Here is a 25,736-nt window from a genome sequence, read left to right on the forward strand (position 1 = left end):
ACCGGAAATAGTATGCAATTTACGTACTATTGGTTTCATACTAAGGTTTCAGACACACTAAAATATCTCACTTACTGTTTTAGCGTACTAAATAGCATGTTATGGAATTTTGGATGCAACCACAGTAAGTTAGGGCTTCAGTAGGCAGAATGTTTTTGGCATCATTGGGAAAAAAATTCCATAATAACCTTTGAACATATTGTAATTCAATTGTTCTGAGAGAAAACTAGACTTCTGCTCCTCCTCATGGCTCTGTTTTCTGGCTTTAAAACATCTAGCCAGTGACGGAAGACTTTGACCAATCACTGGTCATTTCAGAGAGAGCGTTCCTATTGGCTGTACTCTGGCTGGTGGGCGGTGCTTGGTATTTCCTCAACTGAACTCAACATGGCTGCCGGGTCACAATCTTTCTCATTTTACAGCTAAACAGTACACTACAAGATGTTTCTGAGAACATTTTAGGAGAGAAATAGGCATTACGGTAACCGAATATTGATTCATATTTGATCAGCGCTGCTTAGTTTGACCGTTTGATCGGAGTTTGCGAGTGATTGACAGCTGCTCATAGATGGCAAGGCTCCAGCTCGGCTCTGATTGGTTGTTTTCCTGAGGTCTGTGAAATCTTGCAGATGCCATTAGGAGCACTGGAGGACACAGAGGCACATGATTTTTTTTCCAGATAACCTGTCTCATGCACTAGTGTCAGGATATAGTGATCGTTTTATAAAAATAACTTTTTTAATCATATTTGCTCCAATTCTACCCACTGATGCTTTAATAGATAAATAGATAGAGTGTGTGTGTGTGTGTGTGTGTGTGTGTGGGGGGGGGGGGGGTACTCTCAGAAAACATGTGCATATATGTACCAACAGTCTTGTGGTTACACAGAAAACATATTGTGCTTGGGATCATCCTCAGCTGACAGCATCTCCTAGTTGACAGATAATATCTGTGTATCATTTTGTAATTATTAGGCCTGTCAATCGATTAACATATTTAATCACGATTAATTGCAAATGAATCACATTAACTTTGACAGCTCTAGTAATTATAATTATGTGACGTGGTGTTCTCAGTTGTGAAACAGAAAATGTTCTCATGTACTCAGAACATTCCCCTGGAACATTAAAATCATATTTGCTCCAATTCTACCTACTGCAGCTTTAAGAATAACATAAAAAGTCAAAATTATGAGATTTTGGATCACAATTTTATGATACAAGGTAAAAAAACAAAACAAAAAAACAGTAGATACAAAAACTGACTTTCTCTGACTGTGTAAGACTTATGACTTGTTTAGGCAAAATTGATCATAAGTCAAGAATTCTGAATTCTGAAATTTATTAATTTAAAAAGTCTTGGCTTTTTTTAATTTTTGACTTTGTAGGCTGTCCTCATTTTGACTTAGAAAGTCTTAATTGACTGACTACCTCATATTTTTTTGCCATGTAAGTCAGTTATCTTTCTCGCTCCAAACATTTCATCTATTTTTGTCTTTTTTTTCTGGCACAAATGGCTTTCCATACATACAGTAAGAGTAAGACATCAGTGTGTACTCCAGTCTAACACATCAGTGTGAAAGCAGTCCTGCAGATGTCCTTGTAACAGCCTTTTCTTCTTTCTCCAACATCCTCTCTGAGAGAGTGCACGGAAACAGAGAGAGAGAGAGCAGCCCGCTGAGACACGGAGACAGACATACTGGAGAAAACGGCAGTCTTTGAACTCCACAGGACATCTCCACAGGAAACAACGAGAAGTTCACCTTTAATGTGATGCTGTGGAGGATTGTGGGAGTGGCAACACGTGATTCAAATCCGGTGAAGTGCTGTCTGTGGTTTCTGTCGGTTTGAGGCTCAGGAGGGAGAGCGAGATGGAGAGCGCGTCTGTCAGGTAAGATCATGTTTGCTGGATCTTTAAATCACGTTGTATTTAAAACGTCTTTTTTTCGGACTTTAGGAGCTTTTTAGTCAGAAACAAACTGACAAAGTGGGCTGTTTGCTTTATGTTGTTGTTTACAATGGCGTCGACCACTGCTGTCTGATCAATGAGCTCAGTTCAAACACACACATTAGCACTAGATTACTGCCATTAAACACCTGGAGGGGGTTATCATGTGGTCGATGGTGTGGAAGCAGACAGGTGGAGGAGCTGACAGCCTGCAGCGGATCACCTGTAGAGGATCACCTGTAGAGCCCGACAGGCAGCGACACTGATGGTTATAGCGAGAGAGGGAGCTGATTGGCTGTAATGTTTAAGGTACAGTAGCCTAAAAGTGCCATATTTTAGGACACAGTGTAGTCTTAATTTATGCTGAAAAAAACCACTGAGTCTGTTATTAAAAACTGTGTGGAGGTAAATAAAAAGGTGAGACAAGAAAAAAACAAAACATTTAAAAATGTTTTGTTTTTTTAAAACAGTCCCAATTCATCCTGTAGGCAAGCAACTAAATATGCCTTGAAAACCTTAAAAAGGCAATATAAACATCTTAATTTACAAACACACTCCTTAAAGACAGGGATGACGATGTTCTCCGGTCCTCACTATTTGTTATATTGGTTGAAATGGTCTTTACACCCCGACAGAGATCCATTACTGATGAGCTCTGAAAAAGGACCGGAAAAGAGCCGTCATCTGTAGCTGCTGTAATCCTGTAAAAACATCTACCAATCACTGCCTCGCGGTCCGCTTGGAAAGAACCAATCAGATGCCTCCCTGCCTCCCTGCTCGTACTCTACCCTTGGTGTGCACCAGCCTGAACTCAAAGCGCGTCGCCGCCGCGAGATTATTTGAGAATGGAAGAGAAAACTCAGCCCTGCAGTAGCACTGCCGCGGGTACTTGTCATGAGGTAGCGTTGTTGAGTTGAGGTCCTCTCTCCGCTCTGTGTCTGTGAAGTAGTTACGATGCGGCGGTGCTCGTGCATGTGTGGGGGGGGGCGTTGCCTTGGAAGAAGCCCCGAGGGGAGGGGGGGGGTGGGTGGGGGTTTAGTCGGAGCTCCTGAGGCCATGCTACTTTCCAATTATGCTGGCTTTCCAACATATGCTAGCTTTCCAACATCGTCAACCCTATCTTTAATATAAACTATTTAATTACTTATGGGTTATTGCTGCAAATTTTTCATTTAAAGGTATAGTTCAACATTTTTGGAAATAGGGAATGTGATGTCACCGACAGCAAGTTGGACAGATATGGAGGATATACGGTGCCTTCAAATGGGGTCGTGTTTAACGTGTTCCAGAAAAGAGTCCACATGAACGGCCCCCTCTTATGCACAGGCACAGTTTGCGTTGGTTCGGGTGGGGGGGGTCACTGAACCCCCCTAGAAATGCATCTATATTTTTTTAGACATGAGAGTGGTGTCAATCTTCTCATCTGACTCTTGGCTAAAAAGCAAGTTCTGGTCAGCGTATTTCCCAAACAATTTCCTTAACAATTTCTTGCAATTTGCAAAAAAAATAAATGCTATTAGTAGTTTCAGAGGGCGTTAGGTGGTGTAACCATTTCTTGATTGAAGACAGTTTATCCATCCTACTTCTTGTACAGTGTCTTCACCGGTTGCCTAGCAACTTCATTCAGCGTGTTTACAGTCGGGGTCATGTGAACAAGAGACCTGGGTTTCCGTAATTGGGGGTAGAAGGTTAGAGATGCCTTATTTATATACACATCTAGATATGCCCTGGAGAATGTCTATTTCTTGGCCATATATACACGCAAGGTTTCTTATTGGCTTTTTAATGTGCGCGTGTGCCCCTTGACAAAATCTGGGTCAGACAGGGGAAATATTTGCCATAACAGCAGGGCAGCAGAATGAAAGTAGAGATCATTACATGAAGCGAAACATCATTACATTTGAATTCATTCCATCTGAAGTCTGACTGGAAATAGACATAAAGTAGCCTGTAGAAGTCTAAATAAGTGGTTTTCCACCAGTGAACATTTAAATATTACATTCAGAAACACTTGAGCTGTGAAGACCAGGAACTATAACTAAATAAATTATGCCTCCAAATTAGGGTCTGTGGCCTGATTGGGCTATATAAAAATTAAATTGACTTCTGCATAGACAGCATGTCTGTGAAGCGCTATAAAGACGCTGCTCCAGGCTTTGGTTGGTTGCTGCACCAGCGTCTTTACAGGCTACACGCCAGGTTCAGAGGGCTTTGTAAAAACCACAAGTAATGCCAAGAATGTAGACGACTTCACTGCTTGGTGTCAGTCTTCAGTACCCTGCTAAAACATCTCTTCATTCTACAGTTCATTTTCAGTATTTGGCACCTGTCAGCTAACAGTGTAGAACATATTATGCTTCCAATTGGCTCTCTAAATCAGACTGTCACCAGGCTATCATGTTGTAGATGATATGCACAGCAGGGTTGTGTTTTTTTTTCTGCTCAATGCTCAAGTGTTAAATCACGGTTATAATCAGACAGATTCAGCTTAGTGTAGCTGGTGCTTGATTAGTCGCTATCTTGGAATGCGTAGCATTCTTAACTTTGTCACAGAAGCCGTTGACATTCCTCGTCTGGATTCCTTAAAGGGTTTTTTTTTTATCAGAGGTCCAACCGTCTTTTATGAATTTTTTTCATCCACTTCATCAAGTAGTAGCATGCCGTCTAAAATTGATGGAATTCTGAGTGTGTTGTTGATGGACACATTGTGCATTACCTAAACACAGGCATGGTGTAAATTGCACACAGCTTATTATACAGCGGTGGTGAGGGTGGTGTGAAGGCATGTAATCCCAGAAAATTACATAATTACTGTAATTCCTTTGAAAGCATTTTTTTTCTTTTTGCCAACTATTCAATTTCTATGGCACCAATTTTCCAAAGTCTTGAGTTGTATTGGCATCAGTTGCTTTGTGTCATTTTCTTTTGATACAGAATGGTAGTTAGCTTTTCATTCATTTTCAGTTTGAAAGAAATTAGGGCTGTCAATCGATTTAAATATTTAATCGCGATTAAAACATGAATCGTGATTAATCGCACAATTAATCTAACATTTTTTATCTGTTCAAAAATGTACCTTAAAGGGAGATCTGTCAAGTATTTAATACTAGCAACATGGGAGTAGGCAAATGTGCTGCTTTATGCAAATGTATGTATATATTTATTAGTGAAAATCAATTAACAACACAAAACAATGACAAATATTGTCCAGAAACCCTCACAGGTACTGCATTTAGCATAAAAATATACTCAAATCATAACATGGCAAACTGCAGCCCAACAGGCAACAACAGCTGTCAGTGTGTCAGTGTGCTGACTTGACTATGACTTGCCCCCAAACTGCATGTGATTTTCATAAAGTGGGCATGTCTGTAAAGGGGAGACTCGTGGGTACCCAGAGAACCCATTTTTTATTCACATATTTTGAGGTCAGAGGTCAAGGGACCCCTTTGAAAGTGGCCATGACAGTTTTTTCACGCCAAAATTTTGCGTAAATTTGGAGCGTTATTTAGCCTCCTTCACGAAAAGCTCATTTCACAGCGAAACCCTACACTAAAACATGTTTCTGAAAACAGAGAGAAATAGGCATTACAGTAACAGAATATTGATTCATATCTGATCAGCGCTGCCTAGTTTGACCGTTTGATCAGAATTTTGCGAGTGATTGACTGCTGCCTCCGTTGAATGAACAGCCAATAGGAACGCTCTCTCTCTCTAAAATGACCTGTGATTGGTCAAAGTCTCCCGTCACGGGCTAGATTTCTTTTAAGAGCCTGAAAACAGAGCCATGAAGAGGAGCAGAAGTCTAGTTATCTCTCAGAACACTTGAATTACAATATGCTGAAAGGTTATTATGGAATTTTTGCCCAATGATGCCAAAAACATTCTGTCTACCCTCGCTTTAACTGGGGTTTGCAACAAACTATTTTTTAAATTATTGATTTATCAGTTGATTATATATTAGATTTTTCAGAAAAAGGTGAAAAAGCTCATCACAACTTCACAAAATCTAAGATTTTAAATTAAATAATTTGTTTTGCTTGATAAATTATGAATAAATTATCCCAAAGTGTCTCAATGATGTCTCTGTTGATTCATGAATGAAATCAAATTAATTCCAAGAGCCATGCTTTGATGACAACAGCACCTCAGAACATTAGAAAGTCATTTTCATGAGACAAAATCTCAGCGGCATGATGTGGCTTTACGTGGATAAATCACCTCAAACTAAAGCTCCAGGTGTAGTATTGCCCTGCGACTGAACCTTGACCACAGATAACCCCTCCCACCTGTCAGCTGTTGAATCGCTCACAGCCACAGGAGTCCTCCCTCTCTCCTCCCCTCTCTCTCTCCCTCTCTCTCTCTCTGCTCTCCTGTGCATGTCTTGACATGCTGAGAAACACCAAGGGAGGGAGGAGACAAATAAACCCCAAACAGGAAAAACCGGAGAGCACGAGAGAGACGGAGAGATGGAGACAGAGAGAGAGGGAGGTGTGAGGTGTGTGAGCGGAGGGTTGTAAAGAGCTGAGGGCATGGGAAAGGAAAGAGAGAATTTCATGCTGAAGCTGCAGTTTGGAATCGATGCTTGAAATCTGAAGAGAACAAAAACTGAGAGGAGGGAAGTCTGTAGCTGTAACTGGAAGACGGTAGGGACGACTCAGTCATCAGGGGAGGGGTGAGATACTGTGTCATTATATCTGTGGAAAAACATGCTGTCAGTTCCTCTCTTGACTCCTCTCTCCCCTCTTTCTGATTTCTGACAGCTCCACGATCTCCAGGAGGAGACACGGCGAACGGCGGTAACCAACCACGGGTCCTCCTCTTCGCTTTGGCGTTTCCAAAAAAGATGGTGACAAATCCGAAATCAAGAAAATGAAGAGGTGATCCGTTCGCTGACTCGACCTTTCTCTGACTCCTCTCCTTGTCAGAATCACCACCTCGAGACCTGCAAGAAGTGGAAGGACAGCCACTGATAATAATCACCTGACGCAACACTTTCAGGAACTGTCAAGTGTGAGGAAATAACCTGGAGCTGTCACGAACCAGAGGTGTCACCAGCTGCAGCTCGTGCTTAAAAAGCTGGGAGTAAAATCACCGGAGGAGCATGGGACGTGGAGTTAAGAGCAACGAGTTGTCGCCTGGAAGTCAGACCCCCAGGAACAAATGAGCAGCAGTGGATTTCGCAGCAGCTCCTCGAGCTTGCTCCGGGGCCGGCGTTTCTACTGCCGGGAATGGGCCCTGGACAAGCTTCGGCGCTGCCTGGACACCCGCTCCGTGCCGGGGCAGCCGCCGGGGCTGCTGGTGACGGGGGGCCCCGGCGCCGGGAAGACGGCCCTGTGCACCGAGGCGGTGTGGCCCACCTCCAAGGCAGGGCTGGCAGCCGGGCTGGCACCGCGCTGCCTGGCCTCCCACTTCTGCCAGCGGGAGGACCAGAGGAGTACGCTGCTGTGGCGGTTCGTCCTGGGCCTGGTGGAGCAGCTGAGGACCTCGCCTCTCCTCTCTCCTGGGTACGAAGAGATCCTCAACAGCCCGTCCATATCCTCTTCTCTGGAGCCTCTCGCCTGTCAAAGAGACCCCGACGACACCTTCAAGAGGTTTGGATTTTTCAAAAAGTTTTTTGATGTGACAGTCACACGCTTGATCTGTGAAGAGGGTTATTATTTATTTATCCAAGCAGATTTGAGGAGGAATTACAAGGTTGCCAAATGAGAGGGAGAGGAAAGTTAAACGAAAGGTAACAAGCCCGAAACCCATCCAGGCGCTTGGCGTGTGTGTGCATGTTCAAGAGCGGTGGCTCATCATTCCCAGCTCAACCCAGCAGCACCATGTATGTGTGGTATCACATTCTGTGGATGGTGATTTTAATACTGTTGATGAAAGCAGGAGCAGCTGAGCAAAGTCACGTCTGACACGAGTCAGTCGGGCAAACAAGTGGTTTGTTGTGGTGAAAACGACACGGTGAGAACCTGCCCCACGGGTTCCTTTTCTTGTTTTGTAAATAGTCGGTTTCAACATTTGATTGTGGCGACCGAAAACATTCAACGTTTGTAGTCGTTTTAAACGTGATCGCCCTGATCATGACAATGTGAAAGCTTTAACTTGACATCATAGACGCATTCAGGAACCATTGCTGGTGTTGGAACATAAAAGCATGCTTGATGATCTCAAGGCTACACAACATGGATGATCTGAATTTGATTTGTAGCCTAATGCTACACTTCCAACTAGGGCTGGCTGATTTGAAATCTGCATCACAATGAGAATATTTTTGTAGGGCTGTCAAAGTTAATAACGCATTATTAAACGTGAGAGAGAGCAGCGATGGTCGAGCGAACAATAGAGTGAATGAAGTGAGGGAGCGGCGTTAATGAGAACAAAGCAGTGAATCAGAGAAATAAAACGTAATTTTCTGATTGTTTCTCGGTGGTTACGTTCCAAAACACAAATAAACACACAACTAACTTCGCACAACCCTGCGGGAAGGAACCGAGTTGCCAGATTTTGAATGAATGCAGCCGAAGTATGTGTGTGTGTGGCACAGCGCTGCTCTTGGTCAAACTACAGACACACACCGATCATAGCAGCATTCACAGCACAGAGAGCAGCCGGGGAATCACTGGAACACATGCACATAACACAACCCGTTGTCATTCGTGAAATACGACTCTTTTTGTATGTACCAGAGCTAAAGGGGGGACTTGTGTACCGGTATCAGAAGCCGAGGGGCGTGACAAAGCGGCGATATTTGAACACCTGAACAGGCTGCACACCCTGCGCGCTGTTATTGGCTGGGGGCTACACCCCCACGTGGGGCACAAAAGCTGTTTGCAGACACCCAGAAGCGTCCAGACTAAAGCAAAATAAGAAGAAAAGAGAAAATACATGAAGAGTTCAGGGTCACTGCAGAAACAGACACCACCACATACTTCTATTGGGACATAAATGATGATTGAGAGGGATTATTTTTGTATCTGTCTATACATTGTTTTTTAGGAAATTCTTGCATATCTTGCAAATCTGCGTCTAAACGGAGGTGATTCTCTGCGGGTGTTTGGACTGTCACCAGACAGTTTCAAAGCCTAAAAACAAAGTGTCAACCATCGCTGAAGCAAAGCGGGAAAAAGACGGCAGCAGCTATTCTTCCTCGTCTTATATTTATTTCTCCTCCTCATATAATGCCGCCTATTCACAGCACACACAATGGGTCTCCAGTGGGAATGAATGCTACAGTGTTATTTACGACACAACTTCCTTTCAGAGAGGAAAAAAACAGAACAAAGAGGCGAAAAATGCCTCCAGTACCCCCAGTGACCGTCTCGGCACCAGTCGGCGAGGTCACCCTCCTCTCCGGCACTTTTTTTTCACTCTCTCCCGGCAGTGTTTGCTCTGCAATGAGTCTGAGCCCTTTTACGCTCCTCCTGTGTTTGCTTACCTCTGTGGTGTGAAGTACCGAGCTGGATTCCTCATTCCCCTCAGACTGGCTCACGGCCAGACGCTGTTTGTGTTCGGAGCTCTCGTGAGAGAAAGTGGCTGCGGGGCGAAACATTGCCATGTGAGAACAGCCGTTTGACAAACTGTTGAAACATGGGCTTGAGTTGGCAGTGAAAGGGCATTTACATGGAACGCGCTGTATGCCTTCAACCAGCCGGCTGTAGTCAGCAAGTCCTTAACTCTTCGCTGCTCCCTCTGCCCGAAAGCTTTTTAACAGATTGAATGTTCAAAAAGTTGGTCTCCTTTCTGTGAATTGAGATCCTAGTTACAGAAACAACTGGATGCGTCGTGGTTGGATAGTTTTAGATTGGTTTCACACCTGTAGTTTGGGTCACTTAGCCCGGGAAAAAATGATCCATTCTTGCCTTTTTAGGTTTGGTCAATTTCATGTTCACACTATCGCATTATTACAAACGTACCAAGAGGACAGTGGTGGGAGACGTACTCAGATGCTTTACTTAAGTAAAAGTAGATGTACGTGGTCTAAGAATACTCCATTACAAGTCCTAGGTACTTAGGTAAAAGTACAGAAGTATTATCAGCAAAATGTACTTAAAGTATCAAAAGTAAAAGTACTCATTATACAGAATGGCTCCTTTTCTCATGTTTTGTTATTATAGAATATTATATTTTATTCTGTTATCACATACGTATATGTAAGAGCATTTGAATGTTGTAGTCCATCAATGTGGAGTAGATTCTTTGTATACCACTGGGTAGATTAGTAGTACAGTACGTACATATCGTATAATGTTTTTTTATATGAAAAGTAACTATAAGTGTCAAAGAAACGTAGTATAAGTATAGAGTACAACATTTCCCTCTTAAATGTAGTAGAAATATATATATTTATATATATATATATATATATATATATATAAAGAAGCATAGAATGGAATACTTAAAGATAGGGTTGGTAATGTTGAGAAACTAGCAAGATGACACTATAGTTCAAAAAATGATCCAACCGAGAAAAACCCAGCCCAGTGATACCAACTCTTTTCCAATGAAAGTAGCTCCAAAAGTCACTAAATCCAGAGAGAAAGATGCCAAGACGCCAACACTGACAGCCCCTTCAGGCCTCCCTCCAAAGACACTCCCCCAAAATGATCATTATGAATGTAAACAACCAACATGGCTACTGTTAGTTCTCACAGCTGTTAAGCTAACAGGTTTAGACTCTGGTGACATGCAATGAGTGCAGGTTCAGAGTGCACACAGGTAGACAGACAGGCAGGTAGGCCGTCCAATTATTACATTCGGGCCGAATGAAATGATGGGACGAATTATTACAGTCCTGCGACAGCCACAGATTCCTGATTTCTCCTTCTTCTTTTTTTTTGTTAGAGCATTTGACTTGATTACCGTCGGGATGTAACGAGAATTTCAACAAATGGATCAAGAAAATATTTTTGAAGAAGATTGCCAACCATAGCTTTAAGTACTCACATGGACTGTTTAACAGTACTTAGTTACATTCCACCACTGCAAGAGGAGTAAACACATGATATGAATCATCATGGACTGACAGGTCAGTAGGGCTGTCGCGGTGAAAGAATTTCCCCTGCGGTGATGATTATTGGCTCAACAGCGCGACATGCAGTCTTATTGCAACTTTTTGCAAATTACTTTATTTATCCTGATTTTGGTGCTTTATGAATACGCTTTATTGTTCGGCTATTATTAGGTATATTGTTGCTTTTTAAATGACAAAGATGAAGAACGAATTAAATACTTATTTATTGTTTAATGCAGAACAAAGAAGGGCAACAAGGTGCAGCGGATTTTTCAGCTGCGATTTGGTTGCGTCTGGTTGCTATGATACGGAATATCAAAATGTCGGCACAAGGTAGAGTACTCGCTCTGGATGAAGGGAAGGCTGAAGCACGTAGGGAGAGAGGGCGGACCAGCAGTCTATTTCTACTCATTTCTCCTCCGTTGTTATTGTTCAGCTCTTGTAGCCTACATGTAGGATGTGACTCGGGATGCACCGATACGGATACCAGTATCGGGTATCTGGTCCGATAATGTGCTCATGTACTCACAAAACGGCTCCGATACAACGGCACCAATACCACTTTACGGTGGTGCGCCCGACCCCGCTGGGCTGGGATACCACCTCAGCCGACGCGCACCGGCCCTCACTTTCATTGCGCCACGGGGTTTTGCTTGCACCCTCTGACTCGCGCGTGCGTTAGACTCTTTGGTCGGTGTTTCAAGACGGGTCGGGAGGGTTGCCGACATCGCCACAGACCCCTGCCGCCTTTTACGTGGGCCGAGCCCCGATCTGGCGGCACGACCCGGTTGGGGCGCACTGAAAACAGTCCGCCCCGGTCGACAGTCGCACCGGGAGCAGGGGGCCGTCCCCAGCGGGGAGAGAGGGGGTCACTGTAAAGCTGCGGCCGCGAACCAGCTTCGCCCCGAGCCTTTCCAAGCCGACCTAGAGCCGGTCTCGGCGCACTTCTCGTATATGGGACTCCCCAGCCTGCATTGTGTTGCTCACACCCTCCAGCTGGCTGTTAACGAGGGTCTTTTGGCACAGAGAAGTACTCGTATCTGTACTCGGTATCGGCAAGTACCCAAATGTAAGTACTTGTACTCGGTCTGAAAAAAAGTGTTATCGGTGCATCCCTAGATGTGACGTTTGGTCATTGTGGAGTTTTACCCAAAGTTGAACATTTTTCAACTCTCTACGACCAAAAAAAAAACAGCATACGTTCAGCGCTCAGCGCAGAATGGACGCTCAGCGCCTCGTCATGCTGCCTTTTTGTAGCAAAGTGTAAAAATGCAACACTCCCATGGCAAAGAATTAAAAAAAGAAAAAACATAGCGAACATAGTGGTTGTGGCGTTTGCATGCCATCCCCTGCGGTTGGCTTGTTAATATTGCGGTTATTATTGCGACAGGCCTACAGGTCAATCATTCATTGGACATGTTTACTTCAGTGGGCTTTATCACTCTTAGTGTCACAAAGAGCTCACAAGAGCAAAGCTGATTATGAGCGCTTTTTGTGGAGACGGCTACTGGACGGGATATGACATAAATAATAATGAATAATGATGTAGAGACGGGACGAAAAGGCGTTAAGGGATAGTTGCCGTGTGGTGTGTTTCGCTCACTTTAATCCTCGCACTCACATGATGAAATGCATACACAAATGTTACCATGGTTGCCAAATGCTCTTTCATATGTATGTGTGTGTATGTATATATATATATATATATATATATAAATTATACAGATGGGTTTCTTTACTGTTAGTTTTTTAATTCATACATCTCATGTCTATCATATTATTATTATTATTATTATTATTATTATTATTATTATTATTATTATACATGGTTGGTCCACTTTGCTTTTAAAAACCACAAACTGTTGGGAGTCATGTTTAATTCTGAACTTGTGATATTTTCTTTCAACCTTTTTTTATACAGTATCTGTAGTCTGTAGCTGATTGTTATTGCTGCCTTTCTTGCCCAGGGCACTTATGAAAAATATATTTTTCTTTCGTCTGATGGTGTTTCTACAAAAGGAGGTTTACAGCCAATCACATCATCCCCTGGCTGAGAAAATAAAGCCCAGTTTTCTAACTGATCTTTGCTCCTGAAATCAGCTCAGTAATGCAACACAATATTATGTATTGTATTATACTGTAGCTAAATTCACCATTATTTCATATTCAAATGCATGTAGCAACAGGTAACATGCAGAAGAATATGATGGATATGATGCAAGAAAAGGCAACGGTAACAAGAGAGCAAAGAATACAAGAAAAAACAAACACCGAACCGCTGAATAACAGCAAAGAACCCCAGAAACATAAACTACAGACACACCGATATAGTGTAGCACAATAGAACTAATCACAAGCCTAATTGCTTTCAGTCTGCTTTTCAGCGTGGTCATCAGGCGGTTCCAGAGAACAGAACAGGATGGTCTGAGAGGTCTTATCTGATTGTAGTCTGTGAGCAGGTCCGATAGCCAGTGGAGTGATGTACTGGTGTAATATGTTTGACTCTGAGGAAACCTGCTTTGATTGTGACATCTCCAGTAGTTGAATTAAAGCTCAAAGGGGTCAAAGGTCACTCCCAGACCTGTGCCCACTGTGACTATGTGGGCTGAGTTGAGCGGAAAAAGCTTCATTACACTTCCTCCTCCGCAGACCGGAGCGTGTGCCCAGTGCGGGAGTGTCGCTTTAATCAGATGACTAAAGCAAACAGAGGCAAGATAAGCTGATGTAGCCGTCACCCAGGGCAGGGTTTAAATCCGCTTTTAATTGCAGGATATGCTCGATAATAAAAGTCGTGCGAGGCAACGTCTTAAGGTGATGAGATACTTGCAGTACAGAACACCAAGAACATTCTGGAGGCTGCTGAACAAGGCCTCGCGGTGGCTGTGGACCTGTGGATTTAAGACCAGTGGGCTACCTCTGGGTCTACCTCTTCCCCAGTAGACACTGGCGACTCCTCTGGTTGCAAAAAGAAAGTCTGGTTGTATAGAAGTCTATGAGAAAATGAGCCTACTTCTCTCTTGATTTATTACCTCAGTAAACATTGTAAACATGAGTTTATGGTCTCAATCGCTAGTTTCAAGTCTTCTTCAATACAGCATGATGTTCATTTAGTAAATGATGGTCCCATTTAGAGTCAAATAGACCATAAAGCAGTTGTCCGCGTTTCCGTCTTGTAACTTGAACCCTTTCACAGTGTGCTTTCAGTTCACAAAAGTTAATATTAAACTTTTTGGTCACCTAAAAAATGTCAGCATGTGGTTGTACTTAGCTCCACCCTCTATTGTCACTTCTAGTTGCAAAAAAACAAGATGGCGACGGCCAAAATGTCAAATTTGAGACTTGAAAAAACTGTAGTCCACAAACCAATAGGTGACGTCACGGTGACTTTGTCCACTTCTTTTATACAGTCTATGTTCAAGACCCAAAACCCCCACACCTGACCACAGGTTCATCACTGCAGACGTGTCCAAGTAGCACCAGAGGGAGTATTCTACAACTATTGGTGTGTCAATATCTTCCGAAGGAGATATTGATGTGAACCTCTCTGACTAAAGACCATTACTATTCACCTATATTGTTCTCTTATTCAAACAAGTGATGAATCCAAATAAATTTGATCAACAATAATAAATAGATAAATAGTAAATTCATCACGTAGAGCCAAATCAAGCAAAAATGACAAACATTCACTGTTTTATATAATTTTAATTTTAATATTTTCGGGTCTCCTCTCACACAAAATAAGCAATTATGTCATCTTGGAATCTGATGGGAATTTTTTCACTATTTCTTTTTTAGCATTGTACTGATTGATTATGAAAATAAGCTGTAGTTGCAGGCCTGAAGAGGTTTGAACAGGTAATTACTGGAATTAGGAAATAGCTAAAGGGATTGCCGCTGTTTTTTTATAGCAGAGGCGAGCCGCCTTGTCTGAAAGACTGCCTCATCTGACATCATGAAAATGAAATATAATTCTGAATTTATTTTATGATATGTAGCATAAACCTTTGGGGAAAATAAGACATGCTATTCCACACAGCAAAAGCCATATATTTGAGTCTCATTACTGTTTAGGCTGATTTCTTCTAACTTATTTCTCATGAGTGGAGATGCGTCGGGATGTGGCCGACTTAACTTCCTGAGGTAAACCCTGAACTAATGTACATGTTGCCACCAAATAATCGATTGCTAGTTAGAATGTCCATTATGTGAGGACACATTTGTTCATTTATGGACAGTTTAATAGAGGAGCTAATTTGTGTGTTTTCAGAATAAGAACATGGCAGCAGCTCAATCGGGGCACATTTGTTGAATGCATCGTTTGCCAAAGTCTAATCATTACGGGTGACTCACTTCTGTGATGTTGAAATTTCCCACCCCGCTCCCTACGCATATGTTAATCCTGAGACTGATACTTTGTTGTTGACCTCAACGCGTTCAGTTAATGACTCTGCTTTTTAGTTGCTTTTAATTCAACTTCGCAGGCTTCTGTTTGATTTCACTCGCCAAGCTCCTGTACTTGCCAGGGTACACTGAAAATTTCATGCGTCTCTCCTGCCATCACGGCTCTGTTTACAGGTTGAATTATCTCTTAGCCGGTGTTTTATGAACACTTCTGGCGCTGATTCCTCTGGAAGCAGCATATTCTGCTTTTACACCATTGGAAACGTTGCTTGATTTGCTATTATTAGGCCCCAGAAACACACATTGCAAATTACCTACAGACGAGTGGCAGTTTAGAGGCTGAAAAGATAAAAAGGCTATTCAGGTTACTGTTAAATCAGGGTTTAAAGAAAACCTGTTTGGTGACTAAAGGTGACTGGACCTTCTGGTCACTCCTAAATACAGACATTATCACTGATGACAGCACACACGCAAACATCCACCCAGTGTTTTTGGCAGGATTATTGACTCGAGTTTAGCCTCTGTGTGACCCGTTCATACCAGACTGCTGTCACGGGTTAATCACTGTTTGTCACCTTCGAAACAAGACCCCCTGTCTGTAGTCTGTGTGTAGTTATGTTCACATCTCTGAGAAGCAGAGCACAGAATTAAACCAGACCGACCTGGTAAAAATTTATTCAGCTTATTAAATTACTTTTTTACAATGGAGATTCAGTATGTCGTTATTGGTAGGGATGCACAGATATCGGGCCGATACCGACACAAATAGCTAGATCGGATATCAGTGACAAAGGGGCCTATGTTTATGTACTATACACATTATATACTGGAATTTTAAGTGGTGTGCAATTTATTATTTTAATAATAAGTAAAAATTCACTAAATTTGCATCTATGTATTTATTTGTTACATTTTGTTTTACAAAGTTAAGAAAGTAAAGTTTAAATCCAGCCTGATGTTGCCTTACACATAACAGAATGATCCCAGTCACTTCCACACACTGAAGCATACAGCTTATTAATTAAAGCTGCAGTGGGTAGAAATGGAGCAAATATGCAGTTGCTATAGCCTGACAGTAGTACATGAAACAGGTAACCTGAAAAAAATCATGTGTCCTCCGGTGCTCCTAACGGCATCTGCAAGATTTCACAGACCGGAGGAAAACAAGCAGTAAGAACTGATCTTAGGTCTGCTGTCCAGCTGCTGTCTATGAGAGCCGGCTGTCAATCACTCGCGAACTCCGACCAAACGGTCAAACTAGGCAGCGCTGATCAAATATGAATCAATATTATGTTACGTTAATGACTATTACTCTCCTCAGATGTTTTCAGAATCATCTTGTAGTGCACGGTTTAGCTGTAAAATTTGAAAATTTGTGACACCGTCGCCATTGTGAAATCTGGTGAAGGAGCGCCGAGTTCCGGTCACATGACCGGAGCACAGCCAATAGGAACGCTCTCTCAATGAATTGATTGATTTTCTAAAGCCTGAAAACAGAGCCCTGAGGAGGTGCAGAAGTCTAGTTTTCTCTCAGAACACTTGAATTACAATATGCTGAAAGGTTATTATGGAATTTTTGCCCAATGATGCCAAAAATATTCTGCCTACTGCCACTTTAAACAACGGTATTGGATCGGTACTCGGTATCGGCCGATACCCAAAGCCAAGGTATCGCTATCGGGACTGAAAAAGTTGAATCGGTGCATCCCTAGTTATAGGTACAGTGTTGTGTATTTTCTTTTTTGCTTACAGGTGCTCTATACAACATTCAGAGCATATCTATTGCCTCTCAACATGGCTACAATTTTTTAGAAATAATGCCTGACAATGACTGATATCATTTATTTAACTTCAGGACATGAAAATCAAACATTTAATGTTTAAATTAAATATTTTCCAAATTAAAAATCCCTAGATGTGTATGATTCAACTTGTTCCCATGGTCTAGAGTTAAAAAAAGTTAACATAAATCGTACTATCGAAACACAATACTTAAAAATCGCAACACATATCGAATCGGCACCCAAGTATCGTGATAGTATCGGATTCGGGAGATACGTGCATCTTCCCAGCCCTAATGTTCACTATCTTAGTTCTAGCATGCCAGGGTGCTAATATTCGCTAATAACAGTAGCATTAAACACAAAGTAGCCTACAGCTGAGGCTGATGGGAATATTCCATGTATTTGGTTGTAAACCAAGGTATTGAGCAAGTTTTGGCTTCCTGGTGGCGCTAGAGGAAAAGTGAGGGGGATCACCGACGTCATTAGTATTCTTCCTATGGGGAACATGAATGTTAATACAAAATTGCATGTCAATCCATCTAACAGTTGTTCAGATTTCTGGACCAAAGTGTTTTTTTTTTTTTTTTTTATTTGGTCTGTCTATAACAAAGTTAAAGCAACGTTCTAAAATTCAAAGTTTCATGGTCGATGATGCTAAAATATGTCAGCAGTCAGTAATCCAGTAACTACTGCTTTACAACCCCCCTCCTGGCTCAGTTTAAACACAAGTCTGCTGCTGCTTGGCTTTGTTAGGACAAGGTGAACACGGGTTCCTATAATAACTAGTATTACTATACAGTTACCATAACATTATCATAGGTATCAGTTGTTCAGGCATTTTTTTACTGCAGCAACAGTAATCATGTGGAAGCAACAAGCCCCCGCTGCCCTCGTACCACTTTCACTATCAGTATGAAGTGTTCATGCTCCGGCAGCTCTGTGCAGTACGTCATGATAACTGCAGGATGTCATTCTCCTCAGATGAAATTGCCTCAGGTCTAAAGTCTAGATTCAGGAATAAGAGCCTGGAGGTCCAAAAAAACCTTTGATCACTGTGCTCCACCACTGGGTTCAGGTCCTCATTCAGGACATTCTTTATTGTGATGGTTTTGGCTGGACCGCAGAGGGCCGGCCCTACAAACGCTAAAGTAAAGAGTGATTTTTCCTGTTAGAAACGGTGAGCACAAAACCAGGGACGAATCACATGCATTCAACGATAGGGTACGTTACCGCCTGTATGGCCAGTTGAGTGGAGCAGCACGTCTCCTAGTGTCCACGCCGGACCTGGTGGACATGTACCGCTGGATTTAACGTTATAGACGTGACCCACTGACTATTTATGTAACATTTTAGCCTCAAATTCACAGACTGACAATACACGGTCCAGCCATATACTCTGTTCTGTTTAATGTTTTAAGGTTCACAGTAGTGCAGCTGAGAAGAAATCCAATCAAAGCTCAGGCAGGTTACCTTGAGGGGTTTTAAAATGGGTCAGGAAAATGAATATAGTCGGTGGAAGTACTTGGAAAGAAGAGGTGCACAGTACAAGTATGCTTGGTTATGTTAGGACTGTCTGTGTGTTTATAACCTGTGAACACACATCATGTGTGTGTGAGAGCGTGCCCAGGGTGGAGCAGGACATTTCAGGAGTTCCATTAACCTGAGTCATGATCAGATCACAGCAAGGTGTGGGGGCTGACTGTGCACTTACAGGACAGTTGCACTGGGATTTAGGTTTTTGCAGTCATTCAAATCATATTCCAGAGTTTAATCACAGTAGAATATATTATTATATTTGCCATTCTTGTTTCCTAATCCTACTTCCTGCTAATGTCGCAGATAGAAGCGCTTTGCTTTGGTCGTCTGCTGCGATGTTGGTTTGACTGACATATCTTATCTTATATTAAGTTGTTTTCTTTACACTGTTTTAGAACTGACTGTGTGTCTGATTGTTTCTACAATGAGTGAAATGGAAAGCGAAAGCAAAAACTCAACAAACACGTCTGGGCTTTAAGTGGAATCCCCTCAAATCATGCCGCCTGCATAGCGATCGAGTGACTTCAGTGAATCTTGGTGTCACCGACTTTATGCATTTGTTTACATGGCCGTCTTAAATTTAATCTCTTCCTTTTGTGTGTCTGTCTCTTTCTCGCGTGTCCTCAGAGCAGTGTTGGGACCCCTGTTAGACCTTCCTCCTCCCGCCCAGACTCTGATGGTGGTGGTGGACTCCCTGGACGTCGGGTATGGGGATGTCGAGGAAGGTGCGAAGACCGGCTCCATTGCGCAGCTCCTGGCCGCCAATCAACACCTGCTGCCCGGCTGGCTGATGCTGGTCTGCTCCGTCCGCCGCCAAAACAAGGCTGTGTGCAAGATGTTCTCAGGTAGGAAGAAAGGATAACTCCTCTTAATGGGCGTTGCACTTTAAGATATTGTTATGTTGTAAATATCGGTCTCTGCGGGGCCAGACAGGAACGTAGGACTGATAAAGTATATGTACAGTGTTTAAACTATATTGGGGTTAAAAACTGGCATCTCTTTCTGTGTTATAGGTTTTCGTAGGCTTTCTCTGGACGATCTGCGCAAACCCCCGCCAGTCCGTGACGTGCAGCAGTACATCCTCTGCCGGCTGGATGGAGACGCAACGCTTCGCCGCCAGCTCACCCCCGACACGGCCGACATGCTGAATCTGCTGCACATCAAGAGCGGCGGCTGCTTTCTCTTCCTCGAGCGCGTGCTGGACGGCGTAGCGGGCTCGCTGGTGGGTCTCCGGCAGATCCGCGACATCCCCGGTACTCTGAACGGCCTCTACCTGTGGCTGTGCCAGAGACTGTTCCCCCGGGGACTCTTCGTCTACGTCAGGCCTCTCCTCAATGTCCTCTTGGCTGCCCCGAGGCCCCTCACGCCCCAGCAGCTGTTCACAGCAGCCTGGACGCACGACACCTCGCTCAGCCCACCGGACTTCCAGAACAAGCTCCGAACCCTCGCGCCCCTCCTGAACGACGGCCCCGGGGGCGCCAAACTACTTTTTCATGCCAGCTTTGCCGAGTGGCTGACGGATGTTAAGTATTGCACACAGAAGTACCTGTGTAGCAGAGCAGAGGGTCACGGTATGCTCGCCATGGCTCTGACTTTGCAGGGACCCCACCTGGACATTGAGGACACTTGCCAGCTAGCCACACATTTAGTTTGCTCAGGTCACCATAAAGAAAACCCTTCGTTATTGGCACTGTGGATGCTGTGGGCAGGTGTGCCAACTCTTACTCCTAGCGGCACCACATCCATAACCCAGCCTCCTGTTCTGGTCAATCAGGAAGTCCTTCAGCTGTTAAAGAGGAGCGGGCTCGTCTCTGCAGCCGGTTTTTCACGTGTTGCAGTACATTGTACAGGCGAAGACGTCACTAGTTTACGGCAGGCATTTGAAAGGGAGATGTCTGTAAAGAAGCTGCTAGGCAGTGGGGTGTCTGTAAACCAGCCTGGTTCTACAGACGGACAGACCTTGCTCGCCAGCGCGGCCCACGAGGGTTCTGCAAATGTGGCCGAACTCCTCCTGACACACGGCTCTGATCCACTGGCCAGCGATCAACAGGGTCAGACGCCGCTGACTTTGGCTTCACGGCAGGGTCATGTCCAAGTGTTGTCTGTTCTCCTGGAATGGACCAAGAGCCAGAAGCCAGAAATTGCTGTGCGGATGATGGAGCACGTAGACAACGAAGGCTGGACGGCACTGCGCTCTGCAGCTTGGGGAGGACACGGCGAGGCCGTCCGGCTTCTGCTGGACGCAGGGGCAGACGTGGACGGATGTGACGCTGAGGGCCGGACTGCTCTCAGAGCTGCTGCGTGGGGGGGGCATGAGGAAATTGTCCTGACCCTGCTGGACTACGGGGCACGGGTCGACAAAGCCGACAGCAAGGGCCGCACACCGCTCATCGCCGCTGCCTACATGGGACATCACGAAGCTGTGGAGATACTGCTGGACCACAACGCGGAAGTCAACTTAGCCGACGGAGATGGGCGCACCGCTCTGTCAGTCGCCGCCCTCTGCGTCCCTACAGTAGCAGGGGTCAAAGGTTATGGTGAGGTAGCAAGTCTGTTACTGGAGCGCAGAGCGGATCCAGGACACAGAGACCATGACGGCATGACACCGTTGCTTCTCGCAGCCTACGAGGGCCACGACGACGTAGTTGAGCTTCTGTTAGAAGCAGGCGCTGATATAGATGAGACTGCCGGCCCTAACGGCAATGTCCCTGCCGCGGCTGCTGTTACTCCCCTGCTGGCGGCCGCGGCAATGGGCCACATGAGGACAGTGTCACGGCTGCTTTTCTGGGGAGCAGCTGTGGACGCCATCGACTGCGAAGGCAGAACAGCGCTCTGCCTGGCAGCAGCGAGAGGCAGTGTCGAGGTCGTCCGCGCCCTGCTGGACCGAGGCCTGGACGAGAACCACAAGGACGACCTCGGCTGGACCCCGCTACACGCTGCAGCCTGCGAAGGCCATCGAGTAGTGTGCGCCGCTTTGACGGAGCGAGGCAGCATGGCACGAGTCGGAGAGATGGACATTGAAGGACGCACCCCTCTTATACTGGCCGCCCAGGAAGGTCACTGGAGCACCGTCAGGCTGTTGTTGGACAGACGTTCTCCAATCGACCACAGGGCGTACGATGGACATTCAGCCTTGAGTGCCGCCCTCCTGGAGGGCCACGCTGAGGTCGCGGAACTGCTTATGAGGCGAGGGGCTGATACCGACGTCCGGGACGCAGAGGGAAGGCCTCTTCTCTACCTCCTGGTGTTGGAGGATCGCCTCGAAAAGGCCACTCTCCTCATAGAGAAAGGAGGGGTGCCCCTGGAGTCCCGGGACTCCGAGGGCCGTACAGCGCTACACGTGGCTTCCTGGCAGGGGTGTGTGGAGATGGTAGACCTACTGCTAAAGCATGGGGCAAACCCCAACGCACAGGACGCAGAGGGGAGACCGCCGATGCATTCGGTGGCTTGGACAGGACATGCCGACGTAGGACGGCGTCTCCTCGAAACCAGCGCTGTCAATATAGACCTCGCTTGTCACCAGAGGGCGACCGCTCTGAGCATCGCCGCCCAGGAGGGACACACAAATATTGTCGCAATGCTTCTGGAAATAGGCGCGAATCCCAATCACATGGACAAATATGGCCGTAGTCCAGTCAAAGTGGCCGGGAAACACGGGCACTTCAACATCGTCAGGCTCTTGGAGAGCTACGGAGCCAAGCCATACGTAGGCCTGTTGCCTAACTCTAGTACCGTCTCCCCCTCAAAACCCAACAAGATCCTCTCCTTAGGCATCTTGGAGAGTAACGGAGTCACAGCCACCACCTCCTCCTCTTCAGTATCTTCTCCCGGCTCCACCGCAGAGCGTTTCCACTCCATGCAGAGCTCCCAGGACTCATCCACCTGCCACTCGTTGGCCACAGTGCAGACGGTGCCAGCAGACAGCCTCAGCTTTATCCAGCAGATCCAACAGCACTCGCTGCCCCGCAGTCGTAGTCGTCCCTCCACCCTCCCCCCGCCAGGGAACTCGGGCGTGGGCAGCCTCTATGGGAGCAGTCAGAGGCATCCCAAAGGCAGCCCTCCTTCCACCGTTTGCACGGTTGCCGCCATGGTGCACAACTGCGAACCGCCTCCGAAAGGCTCGTCGCCCGGACTTGAATATCACGACAAAATGAACAAACAAAACTCGAACTTCATAAAAGCAGATAGGACTACATACGCTGGTGGTAAATGGCACTCAGTCATGGCTTCCCTTGGGATAACGCCAGTGCAAGACAGCCCCGCAGTAGGTTCTAAAAACAGAGAGAGTCCTCCTCTGGGCTACCCGTACAGGCTACAGAGCCCACGTCAAGGGGAAGCTTGGGATTCTGTACCCGAGAAGAACAATATTTTGTCACCCGCTTGCTACAGTTTTTCCCCAGTCCCACCTTGTAGTGCCTTGCCAGAGGATGTCATGGTCGCCATGACAACCACAGACCCGCAGCTTAACCTGAAACAGGCCATCAAACTGCAGTTTGAGGGTCCCACCAGCGCAGCCTTATACAAGAGAGAGACACCCCTGTGACCAAAGTTGGCCATCGCTACACTTTCTTCACTACTTTGTTAGAGCGTGTGGGTTGAAACAATTAGTTCATCGACAGTAAATAAAATCATTTAAAGAAAGTAATTTATCAAGCAAACTGCCAAATACATTCCAGCGTCTCAAATATGGATTTTATGTTGTTTTTTGTTTTATATCATTTTAAATTAATATATTAGGGTTAAGTAATTTAGTAATCAACTGAAAATGGTTAAATAACAGTTAGTTGCAGCCCCGGTGTGGGTATTTAAAGGTTCTGCTGTGGTACCAAAACAAAAAATAGTCTGTGGTAGTTCAGTTTTAAGTGGACATTTTTTGCAGTTCAAAGAGAAGGTCAGTTTTCACTGTGTACAATGACTCTCTGGGTTCAGAAGAGAGAGGAAGTGATCCCTCTCTCCCACCCCATTCCCCCCTCCACCCCTCCTTCCAGAGGAAGAACCAACTGAATGACATCAGAGCTTTACATTCCTGCCTTTCCGTTGCCTGTTTGTTGTGCGTGTTGAGCAGGGCTCTCGCAGTGCAAGATTGCGCTTATTCATTTAAAGTTTAAAGCAGTCCCCATTTAACACTCCCTATTTTGGAACAGGTTGGGTTAATGTTTTACATTATTTTTTTCTAGTAAAGATCCCCTTTTTTTAAAGCAGTAAACAACCTTGTTTAAGAGCTTTAAGCTTGTGGCCTTGATCTTTATTGAAGCCTTTGCCACTTACTGTAAACTGCCCCCCCCCCCCCCCCCCCCCCCCTCCCATAGGTCCATTGCTGACAACCAAAAACAGTTTGCAGAGATGCAAGCCTACCAAAGCCTGACCCAGTGTGGGGTTTATGATACAAACTCTACAAGACAAGCCAAGTGTACTGAACCAACTTGGCTCGCTCGCTGTGTGCGCGTCTGTGAGCAAGCAGGAAGCAAAGTGAAAATTGGACCATAAAAACTGAGGGTTGGATGTGGGAGGCTTGTTAATTCCAAACTTGTGTGTGTAAGAAGAAGAAGAACAATTTCTAGTTCTTTATCATTTTGCATTGGATTAATATTTAATTACATTCATTCATTAAAGTGGCAAACGGTGCCATAAAACTGTCTTACCCCTTTCCCCGTCTGCTCATTTGTGAATGTGTGTCGTGTCGTATTTCATGCACTCTGCTACTATAATGTCACAGGCAGCTTCTGATGTAGTGGCGTCACGCAGAGATGAAAGTCTGGCGGTGGGCTGATGGCGGCCACCTGGGAATATAAAAACCGAGCGCTTTTTGGACCGTTTTTGAAAGTGGAGAAATGAGAGTTGTGCAGTGATTTATCCTCCATTTTTGTGATATTTTGTGTCTGTGAAACATTTTTCTATATTTGGACCTTGGGAGCTACATTTTAGTAGTACATTTCCCATGTGTGCTTTCATGAAAAAAAGCACTATTGTGCACAATTATAAGCTCTTATGTTGACATCTGCCCTGCTTTAAAGCGTTTTTATTTAATACTTGCGTTTGAGTGCACAGAGCCTTGGCCTTCTTGATCTTCGTAAAACAAAACAAAAAAGAGTTTTGAAGCTTTTACTTTTTTTCACCAATTTACTTTGAATCTCAAGCCCAATAAATTATGTACAAGAGTTTGTCCCTCGGTCGTACTTATGACATGACCAGATTCATTCTCAGCAGGTTAAAGGTTCCATATCATGCTCATTTTCAGGTTCATACTTGTATTTTGTGTTTCTACCAGAACATGTTTACATGCTTTAATGTTGGAAAAAAAACTTTATTTTCCTCATACGGTCTGCTTGAATATACCTGTATTTACCCTCTGTCTGAAATGCTCCGTTTTAGTGCATTTCAACGGAATTGCAATGTAATTGCGTTGCCTGACAACAGTTTGGGTCCATGTTTACTTCCTGTCAGCAGATGTCATTAACATACACTGCAACCAGGAATAAACTGGGACACATTTAGAATGTTTACGTTTAAAACCGTGTAATGGTCTAAATATTATATATTTGTGACATCACAATTGGACAGAAATCCTAACGGCTTGTTTCAAACACAAAATTTCTGAATACGGGCTGTGTGTATTTCTCTGTATATTGAGCGCTTCGATACTTTCAAAGCGCAGTCACCCATTGGTTTGTGCACTACGGATTTGAAGCCTCAAGTTCGGCATTTTGGCTGTCTCCATCTTGGTTATTTGCAACCAGAAGTGACACGAGAGGGTGGAGCTAAGAACAACCGAACGCTGAGTGCGACATTTTTTAGACGACCAAAAAGGTTATAATTAGGGCTGTCAAAGTTAACATGTTAACGCAAATCTGTTTTAATGCCACTAATGTTTTGCAATTTATAGTTTTTACAATTTTAAAGCTAGAGTGAAGATACTGGCATCATATGAAACTAGAAAACCTCCATTGGTACTATCCTCATACTACCTTGTTGCAAAGGAGGGTAAATAACGCTGCAAACTTGCGCTAAATTTTGGCGAGGAAAAACTGTCATGGTCATTTTTTAAAGGGGTCCCTTGA

General features: G+C 44.5%; 1 protein-coding gene across 4 annotated transcripts; it reads left to right on the top strand.

Moving 5' to 3' along the window:
- The first annotated feature begins 1,650 nt into the window (after positions 1-1,650).
- On the top strand, positions 1,651-24,316 carry ankrd50l (ankyrin repeat domain 50-like). 4 transcript variants are annotated; one of them, XM_074658157.1, is made up of 4 exons: positions 1,651-1,890; positions 6,711-7,541; positions 19,306-19,523; positions 19,692-24,316. In XM_074658157.1, the coding sequence occupies exons 2-4, from the start codon at positions 7,111-7,113 to the stop codon at positions 23,219-23,221; spliced, it is 4,179 nt and encodes a 1,392-aa protein (XP_074514258.1). In that variant the 5' UTR covers positions 1,651-1,890; positions 6,711-7,110; the 3' UTR covers positions 23,222-24,316. The 4 variants fall into 4 exon arrangements, with proteins under 4 accessions (XP_074514258.1, XP_074514260.1, XP_074514259.1 ...); XM_074658159.1 differs by lacking the exon at positions 1,651-1,890 and adding an exon at positions 6,337-6,622; XM_074658158.1 differs by lacking the exon at positions 1,651-1,890 and adding an exon at positions 6,337-6,593.
- The last annotated feature ends 1,420 nt before the right edge of the window (positions 24,317-25,736 follow it).

This window comes from Sebastes fasciatus, chromosome 14 (assembly GCF_043250625.1).
Source record: "Sebastes fasciatus isolate fSebFas1 chromosome 14, fSebFas1.pri, whole genome shotgun sequence".
NCBI lineage: Eukaryota > Metazoa > Chordata > Actinopteri > Perciformes > Sebastidae > Sebastes > Sebastes fasciatus.

Excerpts from the sequence above, each read along its gene's own strand:
- ankrd50l (XM_074658157.1), top strand. The coding sequence starts at position 7,111 with ATGAGCAGCAGTGGATTTCGCAGCAGCTCCTCGAGCTTGCTCCGGGGC. Across the intron at positions 7,542-19,305 it reads CCCGACGACACCTTCAAGAG|AGCAGTGTTGGGACCCCTGT; the intron begins GTTTGGATTTTT and ends GCGTGTCCTCAG. Across the intron at positions 19,524-19,691 it reads TGTGTGCAAGATGTTCTCAG|GTTTTCGTAGGCTTTCTCTG; the intron begins GTAGGAAGAAAG and ends TCTGTGTTATAG.